Below are 27,054 nucleotides of genomic sequence, written 5' to 3'. Positions count from 1 at the left end.
AAATAGAGATAAGGAGACCAATAAACAAGCCTGTTGAGAAGTCAGGAGAAAAATTATGAGGCCTGAATACGAACAGTAGTGATGGTGATAAGAAAGGAGGCATGGATTTGAAAGAGGCTGAGGAATTAGGGTTAACAAGATCTGGTTATTAGTTGGATGTCAGAAAAGGTTAAGGATAGCTGTCGGGTGTCTAACTTAGGAATGGGGTACATTATTCATTGGGCTGGGTAATCTACAAAGAATAGAAACAGTCAGCAGATAGGGAAGTTAGGTGTGTTGTGAACCTTAGTATAATACAACATGAGAAACTAGACAGTAGACTGGGAGTGGGGATTATTATTCTGTTCTGATAGATTAAAAGTTTTAAATCAACATCATACAGGTAGTTGTTGAAGCCACAGTCTATGTATGAGATATCTTTGGAGATTACAGACTGAGTGAAAAGAAAATTCTTGACATAAATTTTGGGGTATAGTAATATCAAGGGACAAGCTGAAGAAAAGGTTCTAAGCTTCCATCTCAAGCAGCTAAAAAAACAGCAACAAATTGAACCTAGTGGAAATAGAATGTAGGACAAAGTAAAGATATAAGTAAAAAAATTTAGAACAAGCATACAAAACAAAATCTCAGAATAGTAAAATTGTGAACCTCCAGCAAGGTTAAGAAAAAGACAAATCACTGTTAAGAACAATTTAAACGGCAACATTATTGGGGCCATCAGGCCTTAAAAAGATAGGATATTGTGAAGAACTTTGCATCAATAAACCTGACAGTGTAGGTAAAATGGGAAAATGTTTTGGAAAATAATTTATTAAAACTGACCCTGTGAAGAAATACAATTTTTGTATTAAAGAAATTGAATCTCTTAATTTAAAAAAAAGTCCTTCCCACAGAAATCTCAAGCTTGTATGTATGTTTCTACTGGGTAATGCTTTTAAGTTTTTAAAGGAAAATAAAATGATCAGTTTTACATGAACTCTTCCAGGCTGCTAAGAAAAGAGAGAACTTCAGTCTCTTCCATGATCAGCTCTGTGGAAGCATAAGAAACATTTGATCAACTTCAGTCCCTGTTTATGATTTTTTTTGAAAACTTAGCAAACTAGGGAAAAAATGATCTTCCTCAACCTGATAAAAAAGTTATCCTTGAAAAATGTACAGGAATCATTATCTGTAATGGTCAATTATTGAAAGTTTCCTCCCAGAAATAGGAAACCTGACAACAATAACTACTTTCACCACTTATATTTAGTATTGTCTTGGAAGCTCCAACCATTTCAGTAAAGCAAGAAGAAAAGGCATAAGGATTGGGAATGAAAGACATGTCATTTGTATATGACATAATTGTGTACATAGACATTTCCAAAAAGATCCAACTGTTGAAACTAGCTGATTTAACAAGGTCACTAAAGACAAATTCAGTATTAAAAAAAGAAAAAAATATATAAAAACTTTGTTTTTATTCTTTCTAAACCAAAAATAAGAAAATGAAGCTTAAAATACTGTCATTTTGTAATGCCATTGAAAATATCAGATATATAACAAAAAGATAAAGACATAAGTGGGAAGTACATACCATTAGGGACCATACTGACATAATTGAAGGAAGTTATTTCTCTAAAATCAATCTGTATTGGCAGTGAAAATCTCAGCCAGAATTTGTGGAAATAAGCTAGTCTGTGATTTAACATGGAAATGTAAACGCAAAGATTAACTAAGGCAACAGTGAAGAATGGACTGTGGTCTTAAATACCAGATATTCATGATCTATTAAAAAGATGATTAAAATAATTAGTATTGGTCAAAGGATATACTAAATAACCAATCAAAGTTAGAGAGTCTAAAAACAAACTGAAGATTTTTTTAAAAACTGGCACTGCTGCTCAGTGAAGAGAAAGGTCTTTTCAGTAAATGATGCCAGTATAATGGGATATCTGTATGGAACACTGAATCTTAACCTAGCTCATACTGCATGCAAAAGTTACAAGTTATAGATATAAATGTAAATGGTAAAAAATAATAATGCTTTTAATTTGAAAAGTATAAGAGATACTGAAGAATAATCATCATGGCTTTAGAATACCCATACATAGGGCAGAAAAGCATTAACTGTAAAGGGAAAATTGATCAATTATACTACATTAAAATTATAAGAACTTTTCATCAAAATAAAACATTGAAAATGAAAAGGCAATCAACAGTTTTTGTAATACAAAGAGCAAATGAAGGTCTCATATACACATTATATAAATGACTATGAATCAGAAAGGCAGACTTTGTCAGTTGCCAGTTCTGGAACTGTAGGAGATGCCAGTTTGATCCTTGGGTCATGAAGATCCCCTGGAGAAGGAAATTGGAACCCTCTCCAATATTCTTGCTTGAGAAATCCCATGGACAGAGGATCCTGGCAGGCTACAATCCTTGGGGTCATAAAGTATCAGAAACAGCTAAGCGACTGAGCATGTACACGCCAAGAGTATTAAGTTAGCCAGTAAAACCTATTAAGTGAAGTGAGTTAACTTTAGAAAATTTTTTGCCAGTATTCTACTAAACAAAGCTAACTTTGGCCAGCAAATTTTATTCGTTGTATGTACCCTACAGTAATGTTTATATTTGTTTACCAAAATATATGTACCAGCATGTTTACAAAAGAGCTGTTTGCTTGCTTTCTCTTCCCCAGTCATATCCCCGCTCCCTCCATGTACTTCCCTGGCTCACCTATTTTACTAAGTCTAATTCTGTTATACTTAATGTAAATGTTTGCTAGCATCTCCTAAGAACAAGGATATCATTTTTAATAACCATAGTAAGTGATTGAATTCAGGAAATTTAACATAATCCAGTAATATGATTTAATTAAAAATCCATTTTTTAATTTCACCAATAGTCCTAATAATATCTTTTAAAGCACTATTTTTCCTGATCCATAATCTAATTCAAGATTCTATATTGCATTCAGTTGTTCTTTTTGATCTCCTTTAACCTGGGGAAGCTCATTAGTCATTCTTTCTATTTAATGACAGTGATGTTTTTGTTGATTGATACTCAGGATTGTTGAATATACTTCAATATGGATGTCTGCATTTTTTCTGTATTTAAGATTATACACTTTGGACAGGAAAAGAGAATTGATGTGTCTTCTGTAGCATATTAGGATGTGCACAATGTATGTTTATCCTTTATTGGTGATACTTTTGTTAAAATAGTATCCACCATGTTTCTCCATTGCTATCAGTTTTTCCCTTTGTAATAAGAAATACGTAGGGAGATACTTTGATATCATAGATACCCTATTCTTCACCAAATTGTCACAGTGTTTTTGGTATCAATTAAGCATTTCTTTCCTGAATTACTAAAAGATTGCAAAATGATGATTTTTCTAATTTTTTTATTCCCAGCACATTTGTTTGTCAGAGTTTATTGTAAGGAAGAACTTTTGTTTCTCCCTCATTTGAAAATTATGTTGTTATTGTCATGGTTTGTGTGCGGGTTGGAAAAGAACTTCCAGACATGAGGCAGAATGAAAGGAGATGGACTGATGGGTTTATTCTTTGCTTTTTTCAATTCAGTGCATCAAATAATCTATTTATGTCCTAGATTTAACCGGTGGGAACCCCATCATACTGACTTCTGTGTGTTTCTCCATTTTCTTGAGCACTTGCTTGCTTTAGGTGCAGCAAGATGTTTCAGACTCAACCTGTACTTTCTGTACCCCAGTCCTAAAATCAGCCATTTCTTCCAGTTAGGTGTGTTTCCTCTTAAGAAGAATGAAATTTTGAACATTGAATATATTTTACTTGTTGCTACTGGGGTGACATTACTAGAAGCAGTTGCACCAGAGCAAGAGGGGCTGATGCAGGTGCCCAGCGTGGACCAGGGCATGCACTGGAGTGGTCACAGAACCTGCCAGAGCCTTGGGTGTTTCCAGTCTACTTCCTTTGCCTTTGTTCCTGGGAGTACGCAGGCTGCACTAGCAGAGTCTCAGTTCTTACACCCCTCTGATAAGTCGCGTAAGAGGAATCACCTTCCCAGCATTAGACTCCAGCTCTGGGGGGTATGTTTCAAACCCTCAGTCCCCAGCCGGGATCCCCGAGCCTGTGACTTGCCCCCTCCCCTGTGTGTTCCCTGCTCAGGGTGTAGCTCTTGACATGACAGCTTCTCTTCCCTTCCTGCCCGACTCTGTGTGGATCTTTCTTTAGAGCCTTGCGTGTAGAATAGCCTTTCTACCAGTCTCCAGTTTGTTTTCGGAAAGAGTCACTCCATGTGTGCTTTCGATGGGTTCCTGGGGTGGAGGTGAGCTCAGCTTTCTGTTCTGCCATCTTCATCTACCCCGACTCTACCTTATATTTTTTTAGAGCTGCATTCATGTGGAGGTACCGTACTTTTTTCAACCATTTTCCTGTATGTATGGTGTTATTGCATTTTATTTTACAATTAAAAATAGTACACACTGTGTTATGTATTTGTGTTTTCATATTGTTTGAGTTGTATCTTGAAATTTTAGGATTGGAAATTTTTTCTTTTCTTTGACAAGGCTTTACCAGGCTGAATGAAAGAAGAAAAGACCATCTGTGTAACAAATAGCTTAAATGGAGTTATAATCAACTCTGTACTCTTCAGAGGATTTATTCAGGTGAAGACATGTCCCTTCAGGACTTCATGGCTTTTTCTTTTCTTTTTGCCTATGTGGAGAAATAACAATGTAGTTAACTATACCAAGGCAGAAGAGTACTATTAAAAAAGAATATAATGTTATGATTTTTTAAGACACCATTAGATATTTTAAGATTTGGGTTTAATGAGATGTGATTTTTTTGTCTTTTTAAAATGGATGGAAACTTTTTTCTAAATCTAATTTTGGTTCTGGGTCTTCGTTGCTGTTCCTGGGCTTCAGTTGCGGCACACAGGCTTGTTGCAGTGACTTCTCTTATTTCGGAGCATGGTCTTTAGAGCTCACAGGCTTCAGTACTTACAGCACAGGGACTCAGTAGTTGTGGCTTAGTCTCTCTGTGGCGTGTGGAATCTTCCCAGACAAAGGGTTGAATCCATGTCCTCCACGATCGGCAGGCAGATTCTTTACCACTGAGCCACTGGGGAAGTCTATAAATAATTTCTTATATGGGATTTTTGTCTCCTCAATCTTCATTACCATGTATGTTTCATATTTTAAAATGAGAGTATCCTACTAAGATCAATTGAGCAGACCCTGATCCATATTGCAATAACTCATGGCCTTTATACCCACATTGTCATTTTCCCTCATTTATCTCTTTCTCTAAGCATATGGGATAGGGAGGAAAAGAACCAGGCGTGGCTTTCTTAACATAAGCCATTTTTGGCCTAAGTTATTTTTTCTGATCAAGCCTGGCCACAGTGCTTGACCTTGAACAGATCCCAGTAATAAATGGATTTAAGGGGACAAAAAATTTAAGGGGACAAAACCATTACCAGGCAAGAGAAATAGCAAGAGCAAAGATAGCAGTTGTAAAGACTGCTAGTTCTCTGTCCATGGTTAAGGCTAGCATAAAGTACTGTCTTTGCAGAGCTGGTTTGCAAAACTTAAATCCCAACAACCAGATCAACTGGAATCTAAGGGATAATGATGTTGACCTTTTCTGACCCTCATGTTATTAGTCAACTAAAGTTTGAACTCTGCCTACTACCCAAGCCCCTTCATGAATATGCCTTTACCAATAGCTTAAAGTTCCCCAGTTTTGCTGTTAAGAGAGACACTGTTTTGGAAAAGATCTCTGCTGTTCTCCTTACTTAGAGCAAGTAATAAGTCTTCTGCAATTTGGCTTGGTTGTATCTTACAGCAAACCCAGTTTTCAGGTAACATTTCTACACAATCATGCCTACTTTATACTTTTTCATAATTTTTTTTTTTTTTTTACTTTACAATACTGTATTGGTTTTGCCATACATCAACATGAATCCGCCACGGGTGTACACGTGTTCCCAATCCTGAACCCCTCTCCCACCTCCCTCCCCATACCATCTCTCTGGGTCATCCCAGTGCACCAGCCCCAAGCATCCTGTATCCTGCATCGAACCTAAACTGGCGATTCATTTCTTATATGATATTATACATGTTTCATTGCCCTTCTCCCAAATCATCCCACCCTCTCCCTCTCCCACAGAGTCCAAAAGACTGTTCTGTACATCTGTGTCTCTTGCTGTCTCGCATACAGGGTTATCGTTACCATGTTTCTAAATTCCATATATATATGCTAGTATACTGTATTGGTGTTTTTCTTATATACACAGCATTTAGCATACATACACAATACATTGTGATAATTGTGTAAGAGGAAAGGCTGGGGTGGCAAGGATTCGTAAGCTGGTTTGGGGAGAGGGTGAAGAAAACTTAGAAAGTCGTCTGAGCTAGACTTTAAAGCTTTTTTTTTTGAAAGAACCCTGTGTGTCTATTCTTCACACTACCCAGCACATAGGAGTTATTCTGGTGTGGCAAAATGTTGTGAAAATGGAGGGGAAAAAAAATTGTTTTGGGTGGAAATAATAGACATCCTCAAAGGAGGAGAAAGGGCAGAGATTAACATTTTTTACTGAAGCCCTAAAATGTGCTAAAAATGCTCTGTGGGTAGGACTGAAGATAAATGTGAGGGGCAGTGATTAGTTGGTATGTATGGCCGCACATGATAGCTTCACAGTTCTGAGTTATATTTGGAAAGAGATCATTTACTTGGAAAGAACCAGGTAGTTGGCAACATAATTGGCAACAGCTGCCCTCCAACCTCTAAACTACACTTTGTATGAGGAAATAAATTCCCTTTGTTATTTAAACCAGTTTCTGTTACACAACTGAAAGCAGCTGAGCTTTATGTCAGAAGATAAAGGTTAAAACCTGAGAAAGTGACAAATTCTCCCTGTTTTGCTCTAATGTAGACTAAAGAATAACAGCCATAGTCGCACCACCTTGGAACTAGTTAGAAAAGCCAATTCTTGGGCCCCATCCCAGACCTACAGAAATCTCTGGGGTGCACCCAGGGATCCTTAGCAAGCTTTCCAGGGGACTTTTCAGCATGCCAAACTTGAAACCTCTGCAGTGCTAAGCGACTCCTTATTTGCATTTCTGACAAGCACCAGGTGTTGCTGATGCCCGTGGAAGGCGGATCAGCCTTTAAGCAGCACCTCTGAGTTCTCTGTTCCCTGAGACGTTGAAGCGAACAGCTCAGGGATTTGAAGAGGGCGCACTGGTTTCCTCCTCGTCAGAGGTGAGCAGCGACTGCTTATGAGCTAATTCTGGCTGGGTGGTTTTTTTCCGAAAGAAGAGGTGACTAACTTGGAGAACGTGTATTTTCTCTGTCTCTGTAGATAAGGGATAAAAGTATATCCTGTTGTTAACAAAAGTGGGGTCTGGCTGCTTGCAGGACTGGAATTTCTTGGTCAAAAAGTCAGTGTGATGTTGTTCTTGTTCTGTTAGAGAGAAGTTGTTTTTATGTGAACAGACGGGGATGCTCCCCAAATCTGGGCACACAGTGCCAGGAGATAATCCTTGGTGGTATCCCCAAAGAGTTTTAAGGTGTTTCTTTTCTTATGAAAGAATTCAGAGACAACGCAGAGGTTAAGAAAGTAAAAAGTTTACTTAAGCAAGAATACACTTTGAGAGAGAGAGAGAGCAGGCAGTCTGGTGAGGAGCTGGGTGTCTAGAAATGGTTGACTTTAAAAAGATACACAACGTGAAAGGTGAGTTAAGTTTTATTTGGGGTAAAATGAGGATTGCAGCCCAGGAGACGGCACCTCAGATATGTCTGAGGAACTGCTCCAGAGAGGGGTGTGTTGGGGGGGTGGGGGGTGTATGTGGGTGGAGGGCAATATATGTGATTTTGGTAGAGGGCACGTTCATGCAATAAAATGCTTATCCTTACGAAAAGGTTCTCTGCTAGTCACGGTGAGGAGCTGATGTCACCATGAACGGATTTAGTGCTTTTCTAGCTATGAGAAGATACAAGGAGTGGGCTCATAAAATTAGTTCCTGAAAATGCCTATCTAAAGACCTGTTTGGCCTTGAAGGTCCCTGCTCCTTTCTCCTTGGAATAGATTTTGTATGCGTCCTCCAAGAGTTTCTATTTCCCTCAGTCCTGTGGAAGTTCTATAATGAAATCCCGCTGACCCCAGAGTCAGATTCCCTGGGGATTCTCAGTCGTTTTGCCAGATCCCCGGATTGGAAAGTCTTTGTGCGGCCTAGAACTTTCGCAAGAGTGCGAGGACTTCTTTGGTGTGATTGTTCTCCAGTTCTGGATAGCCCACCTGGCGGGTCTGTGGTGGAGCTAATGGCAGCCTCCTCCAAAAGGACCATTGCCTCCACCTGCTGTGCCTCTCAGAACCGCTGCAGCCAGACCCCCTGTCTCCACGGCAGCCACTGACCCGTGCCTCCACAGGAGACCCTCAAATACAAGCAGATCTGGTTCAGTCTTTTGTGAGGGTCACTGCACCTTTCTCTGGGTCCTGGTGACCACAAGGTTTTGTTTGTGCCTGCTAAGCATCTCTGGCGGGTATGAGGTTTGATTTTAAATGTGATTGTACCCTTCCTACTGTAATAGGGTAAGGGGTAGGGCACAATTTTTGAAAGAATGACATAGCCCAAGGACACAACATAAACTGATTGGAATCAAATGGGACCATGATGGCAGGCAAGACTAGACCTTGATCCTGAGTCAGCAAGTGAAATGACACACCCAGAGGTGGCATGACAGTTCCAAGGCACTGATAAAAGACCAAGGAGTGGGCTGTGGCCTAAATCCCAGAAATCTCCGCCCTTTCCCCAAAACAGGTGGAATAGTCCTCCAACTCATTAGCATATGAAATTACCCAGGCTATAAAAACTAACTATGCCACATTTCATGGCCACCGCATTCACCCTTTGTGATGGCCCACACTCTGTGGAGTGTGCTTTGGAATATACTTTAAAATAGTATTACAAAAACAAGAACATAAAAGTATGTTTTATTCTTGTGCCATGTTTTAAGCTTTTGACATAGGTTTCACTGTTATGATAAAAGTATACATCTTATGTGAAATTCTACTTAGAAATGTTAGTAATATGTAATTTGACAAATCTATTATGAAAACAAAAATATACAAACTTTCCTCTTTAGGAAGATATTGAAACTTTCAGTTTGAAAGAATAATACATGAAAGCAAAGATAACTCCTATGGTAGTTTAATCCATACTTTGTATTAAGCCTAACAATTTGCAATTAGGAGCACCTATTATTTTGCAGAATTATACTTTGACATTAATTTCAGTGTGTAACACCAAAGTGCTATCATTCAGTAACTTTCATTGAATTTCTTAAGAATTGTAATCTCACATTTTATTCAACTTGTTTTTAGAATTATATAAGGCACACTAATGGAGAAAAATTGACAAGGAACAGATTAGTGTGAAGTAAATTTCCTTGTCATCATTGAACTATACTTTTTTCACTTTAGCTGGACTAATGTTGCTGTTTTTAGACTTTCAGTTATTTTCAAAATTTTGTTAGAGCACAAAGTAAAATGAAACAGTAAAATGACTTGATTAAAGTATCTCAAATTTGTTTCTGATCTACCCATGACTCAGATTCTTCTACATTCAACATTCCAGTTCATTGTAGCATTTTCTGTTTTTCTAATCTGATGTGTATTGAGGTAAATATAGACAGCATGACTCATTAAGGTTTTAAAAAAAAATAAACTTCCCCAAGCAGTCCTGTAAAGGCAGAGAAATCTAAATCTCTCACCTCTGCTTTATCATAGAGAAGGTGAACAGAACTGCTTTCTCTGCTGGCTCTATGACCGCCAGCGATGCCTGTTTTCATATGATTTGCCCAAATCACATCAGAGAAGGATGGCTAACCTGTTGGAAACCTATTCAATTCAAAGACCTCAGAGCAATTTCATCAATTTCAGTGTCTTATCTGAATACAACTCTTTATTTATGTGCTAATTTTGTAAGTGATGCTATCATAAAAATAATAGAACAAAGTCAGGCTGCTTAGAAAATTTTATGTTTAGCTTTGCCAAAATTAATGGAATGCTTTTTCTTTCCTAAACAATGACATATCATAGTATGGTTTGCTGATACTTATCCGAATTCATCTTAGATATAATTATTTACATTAACATCTATAGCAATTTTGCAAAGAATGGCCAAATATCTTTGCCCAAAGGGTAAGTGGAATTTTAAATACTTTTTGTGCACAAATAATCCTCAGTGTGCTTTCTGAAATGCTTTGTGTGTGCTTCCTCAATCTTCAAACTCCCTCAGAAATAGAGTGCTCAAAAGTTATTTATGTAAAAAAAATGGTTTAATATTTAGTAAGTTATTACAGAGCAGTTTGCATTTTACTTTCTCACTACTTTAGCATTTAGCATTAAGACAAGAGTGGGTCAAATTTGGCTTGTGTGGTTGAAAGTTCACTTGAGTAGAGTAATCACAACATGGTCATCCCGGCCCTGCCATAACATCTCTCCTTCAAAGTCGACCAGCCCGTGTTTCCTGGCACGCATGAGAATGCCCACAACTTTATCTGAAATACGGACATATCTGTCAAAGAGATCCCCAAAGGTGACCTGGATCTTGCCGTCCCGTCTGTGGCGAGCCATCGAGCGGATGATGAAACACATGTCCAGGATTTCTCTGTAGATGTGTTCCTCGGCTCTCTTGGCCCGTTCGGCAGTTTTGGTTCCTTCCTTGGGGCGACCGTAGCCTTCGTCTCCTTTGTGCAGGCGGGTAGACATGGCCAACTCATAATCAAACTCTTCACTGAAGGGATTGAGCTTCTGGGATTGGATATGTTCATCAGCCCATTGTTGCCATCTCCCTTTCAGATTGCCCACTTGACTGTATTTGCGCTGGGCTTTGCAGTTGAGCTTCTCTGTGAATCTGTTTGCCCTAAAAGAGAAAGAGGGTAAAAAAATCAAGATATTCATAATTTAGCAAGGGTTGCTTTCTATTTGTATTTCTTATGCATCTTAATGTAAGTCTATAAATTTTTCATCATAAAAGACACGTAAGCAATTCAAAAAAATAAGAGATGGAAGAAGGAAAGTCATAGAGGATGCCACCATTGTTCTGAGTTTGAGATAGGTCCTAGATTATTTTCTCTGTGAGTAACAATAATGTTTTAAGCCCCATAAAATAATATTAAACTCTATTTCAAGGAAGAACTTCCTTATACAAAGGTAAGGCAAGTATGTGTAGCTCAAACTTGCATGTTGGTAACATTTAGAACTGGAATCATAGCAATGGGTTAAGGGAATCCACTTTATACATCAAAAAAATTTGCCCAAAATAAGGTTTTTATCAGCCACATACTTTGTACTATTCACTTGTGTAGATTTTTAAATTATTTATTTGAATTGGAGGATAATTACAATATTGTGACGGTTTTTCAACATGAAGCCATAGACATACATGTGGCCCCCTCCCTCCTAGACCCCATCCCACATCCCTCCCCACCCCCATCCCTCCACCACCTGTGGGTGCCCTGCGTCATACAGCAAATTCCCATTGGCTCTCTACTTTACATGTGTTGATATATATGTTTCAGGGCTATTCTCTCAAGCAATTCCACCCTCTCCTCCTCCCACTGTTCCCAAAATTCTTTTTATGTCTGTGTCTCCCTTGCTGCTACATTTGCCATGTATAGATTTTTAAATACATATTTGTAATGAAGCATATCTATGTTCATACCTATAATGTTCCACAAATTTTGAAATATCTAGTAGTATAAATAGGAGACACTAGCAAACAATAGTTTTCTTGCCTTGAGAATCCCAGGGATGGGGGAGCCTGGTGGGTCTTTGGGTCTATGGGTCGCACAGGGTCGGACACGACTGAAGCAAGTTAGCAGCAGCAGCAGCTAACAATAGTAACATTTATTGAATACTATGTGCTGACATTCTTCTAAACACTTTCTACTAATATTTCCACAACCATCTTATGAGATAGGTACCATTAATCTCATTTCACAGATGAGGAAATTGAGGGCAGAAGGGTTAGGTAACTTACTTACAGTCAGGAAGTTGTTGATGGAGCTGAGACTCGAACCAAAGTAAAGCCAGCTCCAGAGCCTGTGTGTAACTACTGTGAAATGCTGCCCCAGCCCAGCGGAAGAGGTGGGATTCAGACCCCAAATGTCTGAGGCCAAAGACCGTGCTCTCTCTGCTATGTGATGGTGCCACTCAGCCTGCCAGGACAGTGTGTAATAAGTGGATGAGTTTTGTCTCAAATGTGTGGGTCTGCCTTTGCAGCCTGGGATGCATTTCTTACTAAAACAAAAACCATCATTAGCGAGTGTAGACCTAATTTAAAAACAGCAAAGTTTGTCTTTAACAGACTTTCCTGTCATTTCTCTAGCTCCAATCTTACAAGTAAAGCATGAACTCTTGGACTATATAAAAGTCGGAAATCTGTATTCTTCATCCCCACAAGTGACTCATCCATCCTTCTCCCCAACACCAAGTGGCTTCATGTCTGGAAGCTTTGGAACTGGAGATGTTGGGTAGAGCTGAAATTGCTTATGTGGCTACAGTCCATGGGGTCTCAGAGTTGGACATGACTAAGTAAGCACACACACATACACACACATGTGAATGGCATGCATGAATTCAATAACACCTCCCTGAACTCTCATAGTTTGCTGGTCAAAACCCAGGAGCAAGTCAGGTGCGAGTGTTCCTCACCATCCAAATTGATTTCCTAAAATCTGATCAATCAAATGCAGGAAACTAACAGATATGGGTAGGGAGGCATACTTGTATTATTTTTCAAAGAGGAATGACATCCACTAGATGGCGAACTTTCATTAATTCCCATGCTTTGTGTCCCTAGCTTGCTGCATTCAGTTTCACTGTCATAATAGAATTGAAACCAGGAGCACACTGCCACAGATAACACTATCATACTTTGTAAACACATGGACAAAAGTATATGACTAAGTTAACTGGGAAAAATAGCATCCGAAAACTTTATACAATTATTACAACTTAAAAAAATCACAGATGTATGGAAGGGCTTCCCAGGTGGCTCAGTGGTATAGTATCTGCTAGCCATTGCAGGAGCTGCAGGGGACAGGCCTCCATCCCTGGGTGGGGAAGATCTCCTGGAGGAGGAAATGGCAACACACTCTGGTATCCTTGCCTGAGAAATCCCATTGACAGAGGAGCCTGGCAGGCTACAGTCCATGGAGTTGCAAACAGCCGGACACGACTGAGCAGCTAAGCACACACGTATGTATGGACAAGTGCTAGGAACTACATTGCCCTGAAGTGACATGCATTTTCCTCAGCCCTGCTGGTCCTTGTCTTCATCTGCATCTCCACAGACTGTCCCTGTTCAGCTGCCCAGAGTGTGGGCGGCTAGATCTCATGATCAAACAAGAGTAAATACCTAGTCCCCTTGGAATGATGGCAATCCATGGCAGACACAGCCTTCGATAACAAGCCCAGTGTCATCCTGGCATAACCCAAAGCTCATATCAAACGAGGCTGGAACAGCTTGCTGGAGAAGAGACTTCAACATCTCAGAAGAGAGTGAAAAGAACATCATGATTCACTAACTCGTCCTTTTTATCTCCTGAGCCCCAACTGCGGTACTATCCTGTAGTATAGAACATAATACGTCCTCCCTTTAAGGAACTTCCGGGCATTTTGACATTCCTTCCAACCTTTATTAAAGTACGTATGACACCTACTGTGCACCGGACTCACTTTTTTCAAAATTAATTTATATTTCTGTGGCTTTGCTGGGTCGTCATTGTTATGCGAGGGTTTTCTCTAGTTATAGCAAGTGGGGGCTGCTCTCGTTGTAGTACGTGGGCCTATTGTGGTGGCATCTCTTGTTGTGGATCACAGGCCTAGAGTGCACAGGCTTTAGTAGTTATGGAGCACGGGCTCAGTTGCCCCACAGCACATGAAATCTTCCTGGACCAGGGATCAAACCTGTGTCCCCTGCATTGACAGGTGGATTCTTAACCACTGGACAACCAGGGAAGTCCCAGACACTTTTAAGTGCTAACTGAATATTCAGTAATGAAAAAGAATGGTGAATAATCACTAAAAGACATTCATAAAAATAAACAGAATAAAACAAATTTGAGCATATGCTACAATTTTAACTATGTAAAATGCATATATGCACCAGGTTGAAGAAATCAAGAGTACGTGCACAACTGAAATTATGTTAGTCTAGAGACAGTTGATTTTTTTTTTTTTTTTCAAAATTCTTTCTGCTGGTATTACAGTTGACCCTTGAACAACACAGGTTTGAACTCCATGGGTCCACTTATATGTGGGCATTTTTTCATAGTAAATATAGTACTGGGCTTCCAGGTGGCACTAGTGGTTAAGAACCTGCCTGCCAATCCAGGAGACAAGAGACATAAGTTCCATTTGGGAAGATTCCCTGGAGGGTGGCATGGCAACCCACTCCAGTATTCTTGCCTGGAGAATCCCATGGACAGAGGAGCCTGGCGGGCTATAGTACATAGACTTGCAAAAAATGAAGCAACTGAGCATGCGCGCACACACACTGTGGTACTACAGGAACTGCATCTGCTTCTTCTGGGGAGCGATGTATGATGGGGGTGGGGGGCTCTGATCCTTCAGGCACTTGGAAATTTGAGTACAACTCTGCAGTTGCTTCCCTAGTGGCTCAGCTGGTAAAGAATCTGCCTGCAGTCGGGAGACCTGGGTTCCATCCCTGGGTTGGGAAGATCCCCTGGAGAAGGGAATGGTTACCCACTCCAGTATTCTGTCCTGGAGAATTCTGTGTATATATATAGTCCATGGGGTCACAAAGAGTCCAGACATGACTGACTTTCACTTTCTACGGTTACACTGTATCCATGTTTCCACATCCATGGATTCAACCAGCACAGGTTGAACAATACTCTAGTAAGCATTTATTGAAAAAAAAAATCCACTTATAAGTGGACTCACACAGCTCAAACCTATGTTGTAAGAGTCAACTGTATTGACTTTATAACTTAGAGAAAGCACAGAATTGAAAAATATTCAAATTAGTATCCAGAAATAATTTGCCTAAACTGTATATTATATGGGTCTCATTCTTTGATGATATATATATTTTCCTTTGAACTAGGAACTTAAATTTCCTGAGTGTTGAAATTCTATGTCATTTGGGATAAGGGTTGGGTTTGGTTAGGTAATAACACTATGAAGAAGAGAAACATCAAAAAAAGCACCATATTAATGTCCATTTGTTATATAGTCAAATGATAATTCCCAATAACGAGAGAAGGAAAGTAAAAGAATTGGTCCTATAAGCAAGAATTAGAAAATAGGGTTGCTTAAAAAGTACTAGAAGGAAATATACTGTAATGAGTATTTAATTTTATCTATCTTGTACATGTTTGGTATTACTTTCATATTTTCGATTTTTAAAAGGTCTGAAAGGATCAGGTTTAGAAATAAGGATTGGTAAGTCTCAGACCCTGAGCATATCCTTGATCATTGAATGTAGGAATCAATATACAAGCTTATCCTATTTTTTAAATTTTCAAGTGAAATGTGAATGATAGTTCAGATTGAGCTTTAGAAAGATGACCTAGTATAAATTCATAGAAAGCAAAGCAATACTGAAAGACTGGCACCACGTTCATATCTTAGGCTAAAACGCTTCTCTGTCAGTAAAGTCAAGAACTTCTGCCACATTTCCGATGTCTCAAGGAAGTTCTAGGGAGATTCTGCTCCTGTGTGCATTCATGTGCTTACTCTTACAGGAAGTATATAGCGAGTTTGGTTAATGGGAGCGGGACATCCACAGGGTCACATTTATCAGAAGCAGGGTGACCGTGCATTCCCAGCTGTGCTCTTCATTCTGTTATCAGCCAGGTGTGGGAACCAGGCCTGTGCTGCTCTGCTCCTTGCAGACTGGTAACCATCCTGAGTCCATGGAATATCTTTAATAAAGTTGCACCAAAACATTACACTTTGGGAGTTTTCCAGGGATTCCACAACGGAGGTGATGCTTGGGACTCTATTTGATTCATTGAGTCTGTTCTCTGCTGAGAGATGAGTCTAACACAGTGGTTAAGAACACAAGCTTTAGGAGTAAAGTCATTCTTCCCTGGTGCCTCAGATGGTAGAGACTCTGCATGCAAGGCGGGAGACCTGGGCTCGATCCCTGGGTTGGGAAGAACACAAGCTCTGGCATCACTTCCCAAGGGCATCACTTACTGGCTCTATGATGTGGATACATTTCTGTTCAGTTCCCTTTTCTATAAAACACCCTCTCATGCTCAACCATTTCATTTTTACTGAATAGACCTTGGAGGAGAGGGTAGATGCATGACTTTCATTTTAATATTGTGCCATTACTGTATGTAATACACTATGTAATACTGCACCATTACTGTAATGGGGGACAGATAAAAGTTGCTTTGTCTGAAGGACCTGGACAAAACAAGTCACATAGCTACACAGTCAAAAGACTTTTAAAAATAAAGCATATAATGGAACTCATTTTCATAGTAAAGCCCCAGTTAGTAAAATTCTTTTGGTAAGGAATATTTCTACTTTTTATCGAACCTGAATTGTTTGTCTCTATTATCCATAGGACCACCCAGAAAACTTCTTTCTGCTTAAATATCCATGACACATCATGTTCTCCCTATTAGTGGATATGGGGAAAGAATGGTGCTTAGAATTAAAAATAAGTGAACAAACCCCCTCTCATATAGGCCTAGTCATTGATGCCACACTTATGTCTCCAGCAGTATGTGAGCATCCCATCAGGTAAAAATCCCCATTAGGCTTCCATGGTAGCTTTCTGGGCATCGCTCGCATTGGCTGACATTCAGAGCTGCTGTTGCTGTGGGCAACATCCCAGTACGCTGTGTGCTCTAAGGGAAAGGAACCCAAGAAGCAAGGGAGGGATTTCCCTCCCATAGGTGGGTATGTAGGTTTAGTCACTCAGTCATGTCCAACTCCTGTGACCCTATGACTACAGCCAGGCAAGTTCCTCCATCCATGGGATTCTCCAGGCAAGAATCCTGGAGTGGTTTGCCATTTCCTCCTCCAGGGGATCTTCCCAGCCCAGGGATGGAACCCAGGTCTCCTGGATTGCAGGCAGAATCTTTACCTACTGAGCCACAAGGGAAGCCCTATTCCCTTCCCCAAACCCTGACAGCCAGTCTCCTAGTATCTTGTAGTGTTGGGATGACCAGGGCTGGCCCCTTGTATTATACAGAGCACAACTCTGTGCCCATCACTTTACATGACTGATACCAAAATAACTATGGATTATCGCAGCTTATTTTTTAGATGAGAATGAAGAAACTTTAGGATTTTCCCAGGTAACCAATATTCCAAATCTAATTGTCTCTCATTCAAAGCCTATGTCCTGCTCTAGCACACAGAGAAGGTGTGTTTTGGGGAACCATGAGAAGGGCCTAGTATGCACGTTCCCACTTTCAGGTGAGACAGTTTAGAGTAGTGGTCAAGAAGGTGGGCTCTGGCTCCAGAGTGCCTGGGTTTGAATCCCATGGACAGTACAATCCTATACAAATTCCTTAATGTTTCTTTGTCTCGGGTTTCCATCTATCAAGTGAAGATAACGCTTATGCCTACCCTAAGAGAATGTTGTGAGGATTAAATAAACACATGAACAATTCTTAGGTGCCAAAAGAGAGGCCATGTGTCAGAGACTGGTCCCAGCTGTCATCTCCCTACCCTTGGCCAATTCAAAAGACACTGACAGGAACATCTTCATTGTGCTACCCTCAGTTTTTATTCTGTAGGATTCTATTATTTCATTTTCTAGCATGCATGCCTCCTAAATCCATGAGGCTAAAATTTAGACTATGGTTCCACATGACCTGGTAGAATAGTGCTTTCTGATTATGAATTCCTTTGTGAATGTAAGTAGAACACAAATCCGGATCTCTTGAGTATATGCTCAAGGCACTGAGTGAGAAGTAGCATCATGTCTGGTTTCAAATCGTGACATTTGGAGATGGGCATGCATGTCTCAGGTCACTAACTTGGTGAGTGAACTTTCCCTCCAAGCTTCAGTGCTCTGATCCCTAAAATGAGATATTACCAACCTTACTGTGAGAGTTCAAAGGACAAAGCAGGTAAAACACCTATGTGTGTGTGTGTGTTAGTCACTCAGTTGTGTCTGACTCTGTGCAACCCTATGGACTGTAGGCCACCACGTTCCTCTGTCCATGGGATTTTCCAGGCAAGAATACTGGAGTGGGTTGCCATGCCCTCCTCCAGGGGATCTTCCTGACCCAAGGATCAAACCCAAGTCTCCTGCATTGGCAGGCAGATTCTTTACCACCGTGCCACCAGAGAAGCTCTCTGGGAAGCCCATAATAGTGCTAATTCTTTCAAAACATCTTTAAGGTCACAAACTGTAAGGCAACTTTTTGTAATAAGGTTCCCAATTTTGTTTTTTACTGATTGTTCCATAAGTTGAAAAGCACACCTTCACATATAACTGTTTCCTGAGGGAGTCAGCTTGTAAGCATTTCATCATATCTGAGACTTTCCCCATATTCTGATATCCTGTGATTGTAGAGTGAGAAATCCTGACTTTCTGTTCTGTGGAGGGAGAGTTATTGTCTTGAAATAAAGCATGTGTTTCTTGTTAGAATAAATGTATAAATGTATCAGTCTGAGTCCGTGTGTTGGTGTGTGCGTGTATGCATTTAACTGCTTTAGGATTGTGCTTCCCAGGTGGCGCTGGTGGTTTAAAAAAAAAAAAAACCCACCTGCCAATGCAGGAGACATAAGAGACTCAGATTCGATCCCTGGGTCAAAAAGATCCCCTGGAGGAGGGCGTGGCAACCCACTCCAGTGTTCTTGCCTGGAGAATCCCATGGACAGAGGAGCTTGGTGGGCTACAGTTCATGGGGTCACAAAGAGTCAGACACGACTGAAGCAACATATCACACATACACAGCACACAAGTATTATGATATTTTAATTACCTAGCTTTAATAGTATTCTGCCTTTGTTTATAAACTTAAAAAGCTTTCTGAAAGTGAAGAATTGCTAAATAATAAGCTCTCTATGAGAGCTAAAAACTTCCATATAGTGAGCTTATATGCAGGCACTGTGCTGAGTTCTTGGCAGCTTTAATCTCATCTACTTCTCTCAAAACAGCAGAATTTATTGTTGCCATCATTTTACAAAGGAGGAAATGGATTTAGAAGAATAACTGGCTATTTGTGTGTGTGAGAGAGTGTGTGTGAGTGTGTGTGAGTATGTGAGATGAGAACATTTAAGTGCTGTTCTCTTAGCAACTTTCAAGTGTACCACGGTATCATTATCTATAGCCAGGGCAGAGCTGGGGTTTGAACTTGGGTCTGTCTCACTTCAGAGGTTGCTTTCCAGTCAGACAGCAGCCTCCCACCTATGTCCAGGTTCACAAAAATCTGTGTTCCATGGGACTATTTGAGTAGATGTGTCTCTTGATAATATTCCATACACTGATTTGAGACAAGAGAAAGGTCTCTCCCCTCAGTCTACCAGGAAATACTTTTTTCTCTGCAGAAAAAAATAAGCCAATCCTTACTCATAGAACTGACTTCAAACAATAACCGGTAGCGGACACCTATCTCTGGTGGCTTCATCTTTGTTGTGGCTAAACCTCGAGGGTTCAGAACAGAGGGGAGAAACCAAAGAGGGCGAGCCCTTGACCCGGAGGTCCATGACTGAGCCGGGCACTGCCCTCTTCGCCCAGCCCCGGCTGCCAGCCCTGTCGCGAGTCTCCCCTGACTCGGGCAGGGCTTCGCTGCTCTCTGGCATCCCTCAGCTGCTCGGGGCGCGGGCAGGCGGGCTGAGGCGCTGAGAGGCGCGTTCACTTACTGGGAGGGCAGCGGGCGTTTGATCCTGGCCACGGCCACCGGCTCTCCGTCCGGCTCCGGCCTCTCGTCCGGCTCGCCACCGTAGCCGCTGTCCTCTGTGTCCACGCTGTCGCTCCTGCACTTGGGCTCCTCCTGCTCCATCGCTTTCCAGCCTCTGGTCAGCTCGGTCACCAGCTTGGCACACTTTCTCCTCCGCGTTGGGGAGCCGCGGCTGCGGAGGAGTCTGTCCACGTCGCTCTCCGGCTGCCCGGCCTCCGGCGGGTCGCCACCCTGCTCGTACCGGTGGCTGAGGTGGCCCAGGTCCCCTCCTCTCTCGTAAGCCTTGCTGACCACCGTTTTGGTCACCTCTTTCCTCTTGATAGGAGAAACCGCGCTGGCTTCCTCTGAGCCGTGCCCATGCTCTCCACAGCCCTCCGGCTTCGGGGAGGAAGGCTTTGGGGCCCTCTGAGCTTTCCAGCGGGTGGGGGCGTCTATCGCTGGTCCAGAAGCATCGGGTGGGTCCTGGGTGCCCCCTGGCATCCAGCCTGCAGGCTCCTGGGCCTGCCTGATGCTGTTTTCATTGGCCCACTGCTGCCAGCCTCGGGCCAAGGTGATAACCAGGGTGGCCGTGTGCACCTTCCGGAGGGCACTCTTGGCCGGCCCGTCCCCCCTTTCCTTTTCCCCGGGGGCCATGCCACCCTTCTCTGTTGAGAGCCTGGGTACTGGCTAAAATGAGTGTGGACCGGTGGAGGGCCCGGGATTTAAATAGAAGCAGGGTGTGGGGTGGGAAGAGAGTTTGGTGACTGGAAACTATGTTAAGCTCTTCTTGCCAAGATGCGGTGCCTTCCCCCTGACCATGCGCTTTTTTTAAACCCTGACGGCTCTAGTTTCATCACAGCAGAGAGACATCTCTCCTGGTAAAGGACAGTGATAGGATCCTGCCCTTTCTTCTCCAAGAGCCGGAGTGGGAGCTACTAGATCCGATCATGTGCTCAGCCTTAAGTTTTTCTTGACCTTAAAATATGGTCCGACCATTTATAGGAGCATAAAATACGTGTACAACTTGTACTGGGAACATAATAGGCTTATTTCCATTGAAACCTCAGCAGTGCTCGATACAGCTTTAATTAGTCCCATTTTATGGCTGAACACAGTGACGCATAACTTCCTATAGCTAATAATATCTAAGACTGGAACCCATATGTCTGATGCAAAGCCTGTGCCTCTTTTCATCCTATTCCTCAAAGGCATCCGACTGCCTCTTCCTTTTGTCTTCAACTCTATTTGATGTAGACCTTAGAGGTCATCTTATCCAAGCTCCATTTACCAGATGAGAAAACCCAGGCCCAGATAAGCAGGGAGAAAAGGGCCTAGTATTCTAATTCCAAGTTTGAATTACTTTATAGACAAGTAGTATTAATAGACAAGACAATAGTCAAAATTTTAGTCCAATTATTATTTTTTAATCTTTAAATTGAGACCTATACACACAGTGAACTTCAGAGACTGCTATTACAACAAATCTTTTCAAATATTTTGTTAAATAAGACTATTTAAAGACAAAGTAAGTGAATGTTATCAGAAGTAAGCCCCACTCGGCTATTTGATTTTAATAACACAAACTTCCTTGGCATAACTTGAGGTTCATGCAGAAAAAGCCATGCTTTCAGTTCTGAGAACAAGGACTGGAATATAGTTTTATTTTGTTTTTTAAATAGGACTGGATAGATGGGTCATTTGTATAGAGAAAGAACTATCTAGGATGTGTCCTAAACCAGGTAAAAATGTGCAGGGGTCAGCATTAAGTATTTCTTAAGGTAAGACAAATAGAATGTTTTTCATACCACAGTTCTATAGATTTTTATACTTTCCTCCAATCTTGACATGCAGCTAAACACACTGAAAATTGCTGTCCAAGAGCATTAAAAAAAGGTAAGAACTGTAATTACTTCTGAAATTGAGACAAATTTACTTTAAAAAAATGTTGTCAGTTTTTCATCCTGTAGGTCATTTACCTCCTAAGATTAAGACAATTGGGAAGATGACTTAATACTCTATCTAGAAATCTGTCAGATGTTTTCAGAGTTCAACAGCATCTGATAATGTTAACTATGGTCCAACAATTCAGAGACAAAATCCCAGTTGATTAATTAAGAAGAAATTGGATCACATGAAGAGAAAACTATGACACAGATTTTGATCTGAGTCTGAAACTTCTAGCATTCTTTCTTGGAATGTAGAGACACTGCAGGCGGTTTGGTTCCTGTTAGATTCCCTTTACCCACTTGGAACACCTTGGGAGAGGAATGGGGTTCCTCAGAGACATCCATGCACTCAACCCAGGATCAGGCTGATTTATAACTCTCAAAGGAACATTTCTGCTTCCCTGTCCACACCTGTTCCATATGCACTTCTTACAGGGGGAGAATGAAAACAGCAAAATGTTAACAGTCTTTCACGTATTAACGGGCATTGCAGCTGGCTGCCTGGGGCTTACAGCTGTCAGCAGACAGTCTTGGCAAAAACCAGGGAACTCCTAAAAGAATCTAGTCATTTCTTCTGAGATTTTACTTCCACGCCAACTGTGGTCTTTCATTTATGCTTCTTCAGAAGAGACTGTAAAATCCCTTTCCCCCTCATGTCTGCTTTGGGCATTCCTTCCCTACAGAAAGGTCTGTATGCTACCTACTAGGTCTTTTATAAGAAATGTTTTATCTTTCTCAACCTAGATCTCAATTCTTGAGTTCAACATTCTTCTGCTTTAAAAGAAGGTATAAAAGAAATGAATATAAAAAAAGACAAAGATATCGTGAACTAAGTAGTTTACATTGTGAGTTTCCTATGAGACCCGAGATTAGAAACTAGGTGAAGATATAGAACCGATTAACGAAGTATTTACCACCTAAGAAATTTGTGGTGTGAAAGTGTTTTATAAAAAATATTATTATTTGATCATATGGGCAATACTAGGGAAAGGAGGGAGTTAATATTTATACACTTCTCTTCATGATATGCTTAGAAATCAGGTAAAGTCAGCTATCATCACCAGCGATATAATCTTACTAAAGAAACTTTAGAAAGCCACATTTGCTCAAAGCTCATATGAAATAATAATTTCATTGATCCTTTCTATGTAAATAAATAAGTCCTTTTCTTGTTCAGTTACAGAAAAGTGGGAATGAAAAGTCTTTAATGGACATCAAAAAAGGGCTTTTGATTTCAACTGGATTTACTTAACTCAGTGCTCATGGAAAGAATACAAGGGTGAGGCCTGCTGGTGGTTGCTGTGAGGCAGGGTGTGAAACTGATTAAAGCAGGACTACTTTCAAGGTCTTCCCATCTAGCCAGGAGAGAGTTGTGCATATAGCTGCCTTTAACAGTCTGGGGAGAGCTGCATTAGAAATGGGGCTTCCCAGGTGGGCTCAGTGGTAAAGAATCCACCTGCCAGTGTAGGAGATGCAGGTTCAATCTGTGAGTCAGAAGATCCCTCACATAAGGAATTGGCAACGCACCCCAGTATTCTCACCTGAAGAATCCCATGGACAGAGGAGCCTGGTGGGCCATATGTAGTTCAAGGGGTCACAAAGAGTTGGACACAGCTGAGCAACTAAACGTTAGAAATAGAAAGCTTTATTGAGCACAGGTGAATGATTTTATTGGGAAGACTTCACAGAATTGGTGGTCCTTTATCTGAGCCCTTCAAAATAAAACTTTACCGGGGGAGAAAGGGCACACCAACCCGAAGAAATGCTATGAACAAAGTTACGAAGTTATGGTGTGCCTAGAGAACTTCTCACGGCCCAGCATAAAGACCATAACCCTAAACGCCTGAAGGATCAAGCAGGCCATTTAACACACGAGGTAAGCTGAGTTGGAGCACAACTGTGGGTGTGAGGACTTGGGAAACTGATGAGGTAATGTCTCAAGAGAAGTAAGAAATCTGGGATTTTATATGACCTCTCCCAGTTCCTTACACGGTGAAGAATTCCTTGCACTGTGATGGTTAATACACACAACTTACACACAATAGTATAAGGTGAACCTATGCAGTTCTTGGACCAGATTCTGCAGGCCCCCAGTTTCTGAACTTTAGAGAATATACAGTGTTTCTGGGGTAAGGACAAGAGGCCAGGGCACATTTGAGAAATAAGTTGGAGCTATGTTTTGAAGAACACCTTGCTAAGGAATAAGTATTTTATCAAATGAGACTCATTGCATCATTAAAAAGAAGTAAACCTCAATGTGATATCAAATTTGCATTACCAAATGGTCAAATCGAAAACCAGCGAAGTGGGCTGTGGATTTGAAAAAGACAAGTCTAGGATAGGGAGATAACAACCTAAGATAACCTTATCCTAAGGAGATAATCCCTGCTTAACAGGGGTTATGAAAATAATCTTGGAGGGAACCATAAAGAATGGTTCTGAGAGAAAGATCTGAAAGAAGAGAAGAAGGTTCGGGAGCCAGTGAGGGTCAGAGCAGACTCACTAGTTGCCATGGGTGATGGATGTTGGGGAATGATCTAGAGGTTTCAGTTTGAGTGACAGGTGTGAGGAGGTGACATTAGCTGGGAAAAGGCTGGAGAAGAGGAGGATTTGTGGTGAGAAGGAGTTTCCCTTTGGAGTTGCAGAAGCGCTGGGGCGTTTACGTGGAGACGTGGAGCAATGAGGGGAACCAAGGACGTGAACCCTGTGGTTGGGCAGAACCAGGTGAAAACCCAGACTGCAGGTTAGCCTGTTGTCTAAGTTTTCCAAGATTCAGTTTCTTCATGAGTATCAGAGACTCTCGCTCACAGAGTCAGCGTGAGAATTAAGAGTAATACACGTGAAGCACTGAACACCATGCTTGGCACGTGGAAGCTGGATAAGCAGCTATTGTTATTGTCATCTTGAGGTCAAGCCATGGAGTTAGAGAATGAAAACTCCTTAGACAATTCTGTGTGACCTAGCACAGGACTGATACCGAGCCCCCGGTCGGGATGCATCTTCCGGTGGGAGGGTCAAGTGGGGTGACTGGTAGGAACTGGAGGCTGCAAAGGGAGTGCTTATTTATAGTGTTTTATTTTAAGGTAATTTATAGTGAGGCCTTTAAGGCAGTGTCTGAAAGGTTCCCTTCAGCCTGGTCAGGGGTCAGATGAGGTCTCAGTTACTTGGTAGTAATTACCAAAGAGTTGTGCACAGGTGCCTTCTTGGAAACTCCTGGAATATGGAGCTCAATGGTTTCCAATCACTGAGGATCACATTAGGGTCTTAAGCACATTAGGATGACCTGTGAAGCTTTGAAAACTAGAGCAAAGCCAGAATGGCTACACCCAGGAGCACAAAGGGCAAAGGGAACCCTCATGATGGCTTTGAAGACGAGAGGAGGCAGCGACTGCTGAGAAGAGAGCTAGTAAGGTACCGGCATTCTGGGAAAAGGATTGCAATAAATGGAAAACTAGGAAGCAGATGATACTGTCAAGGAGAACTTAACTGATATCATAACCAGAAAAATTAACCAACTTCCAGAAGCAGAAAGGAATCTGCTTGAAATGGAACAGCGTATATTGGACTGCTCTCTGCAGCCCAATAGCAGCTAGTCTTTTTCAATGTATCTTACATGCGGCTCCTGAAGCTGCTGCCTCACAAATGGCAGTGATCCCACTTTTGATGGCATGTGTATCTTACAAAGTTTTGTAAGTTTACCTTTGAATACAGGTGATTAGCATTGTGAAACTTGTGCCATAACATGAGGCAGATGGGGTGGTCTTGTTTTTGGTGGCGTCTACCCTGTTTTCTTGGCTAACCCTGTGAATGAATGGTGGCCTAGCAGCCAGGTGTAACTCAGCCTGGGCTACCCGAGAAAGGAAACATCTTAAATGATTGGATGAGGATTTCTAAGCCTATCTTTAGAGAGATGGTATTTCCCATTTGGCTCCAGCCTAGGTTTGCAGCATACTTTGGGTTGAGACAATATATACTACTGATAAAGGCTCTTTGGTTACATGAACCTGTCCTAGAAATTCAGTGATTGTTGAGCAAATCTGTACACAAAGATAAAGTTGTGAGAGTCGGAGGGAGGGGGACTAGCACCGAGCTGTCTCTGGAGACAGGCCTTGCTTGGGTAGGGAACCTAACCCACCACCAGGGCTGACAGCCCTGCCTTTAGCTTCTAGAGGCTATGGGGACCAGTAGACACTCCACGTGCAGGTCTCAAGGGTGTGGTGACCAGTAGCCCATGTATGGGTCCAGACAGATTGGATCTCCATTCAGGATCTGTGTGCCAGGAAATTTGACTTCTCTGAGACTCAAATGCCTTGTCTGAAAGTGGCAAAAACATGACTTTTCCCCAGCACGTTTTGTGTGTTCATATGAGATTGTTTGTGAAGCAATTAGCACAGTGCCCACTACACTGCATCAGAACATCATGCAGAAGTGGTTCACAATGTCCTTTACACTCTTACTGAGGCTAATGATGCCACCTTCTAAATAAATGATCTTGATTCACAGTCAACACATCAAACCTAGTATGTACTAATAATACTGCATAAGCTTTTACATCATAAACAATACATACACTGCCAGAGAAAACTTTAGAGAACACGTCACAGAAACCGTGATCAAACTACAGCCACACTGGTTTAGTTTAGGAAACAAACACACAGATGCTTATGATATTAAATCTAAATGGTGGTGTCTTAGAAACTGGCCTTGTAATTATGACTAAATTCACTCTTTGAATAATAGTTGTTCAGTTTTCACTATGTTATTAACACTCACTTGGTTCAACTCATGCTTAATCTATTAACTCCAAACTGCACAATTTAGAAGTGCATCTCATTAAATTGAATGACACCCTGAACTGACAATACCCATTAAAGTATAATGTTTCTAATTTCTCTGATCTTTCAGTAGTATAGAGTCAACCTACAGTTCAGTGAAAGTAAAGTGAAATCAACAGCTGGTTTGGTCTGACCATCACCCACTTAATTAGTGCGATATCTCCTCAATATATTTCACTCCTCATTTTGCTCTATGCAAATCCATCTGCACACATCTCCCTTGTTTACCTTAAAACTCAATTCATGTCTCACTCAGCTGATCAAAACACTCTAACTACTTCCCAATACCATCCAGGAAAAGTTAAAAAGATCTTAGTCTCAGAGTCAAAGCTTCCTATCATTTGCCTTCACTTTTTACTCCTTTCCTTTATAGTTCGGGTGAATCTGGAATTGCAACTGCAGAAGCCTTTT

General features: G+C 41.2%; 1 protein-coding gene and 1 pseudogene across 1 annotated transcript; one reads left to right on the top strand and one right to left on the bottom strand.

The window, feature by feature from the left end:
- Window positions 1-8,978: 8,978 nt before the first annotated feature.
- ABRA (actin binding Rho activating protein) lies at window positions 8,979-20,569 on the bottom strand. The gene is made up of 2 exons (XM_052651692.1): window positions 19,846-20,569; window positions 8,979-10,897 (listed from the first exon to the last, which is right to left on the bottom strand). The coding sequence occupies exons 1-2, from the start codon at window positions 20,514-20,516 to the stop codon at window positions 10,420-10,422; spliced, it is 1,149 nt and encodes a 382-aa protein (XP_052507652.1). The 5' UTR covers window positions 20,517-20,569; the 3' UTR covers window positions 8,979-10,419.
- A 4,682-nt stretch (window positions 20,570-25,251) lies between these two features.
- On the top strand, window positions 25,252-25,832 carry LOC128059633 (transmembrane protein 126A-like; annotated as a pseudogene).
- Window positions 25,833-27,054: the final 1,222 nt, after the last annotated feature.

Source organism: Budorcas taxicolor, chromosome 14 (assembly GCF_023091745.1).
Source record: "Budorcas taxicolor isolate Tak-1 chromosome 14, Takin1.1, whole genome shotgun sequence".
NCBI classification, from domain to species: domain Eukaryota; kingdom Metazoa; phylum Chordata; class Mammalia; order Artiodactyla; family Bovidae; genus Budorcas; species Budorcas taxicolor.
This window is presented reverse-complemented; position numbering and strand designations above follow the sequence as displayed.

Excerpts from the sequence above, each read along its gene's own strand:
- ABRA (XM_052651692.1), bottom strand. The coding sequence starts at position 20,516 with ATGGCCCCCGGGGAAAAGGAAAGGGGGGACGGGCCGGCCAAGAGTGCC. Across the intron at positions 10,898-19,845 it reads AAACGCCCGCTGCCCTCCCA|GGCAAACAGATTCACAGAGA; the intron begins GTAAGTGAACGC and ends TTTCTCTTTTAG.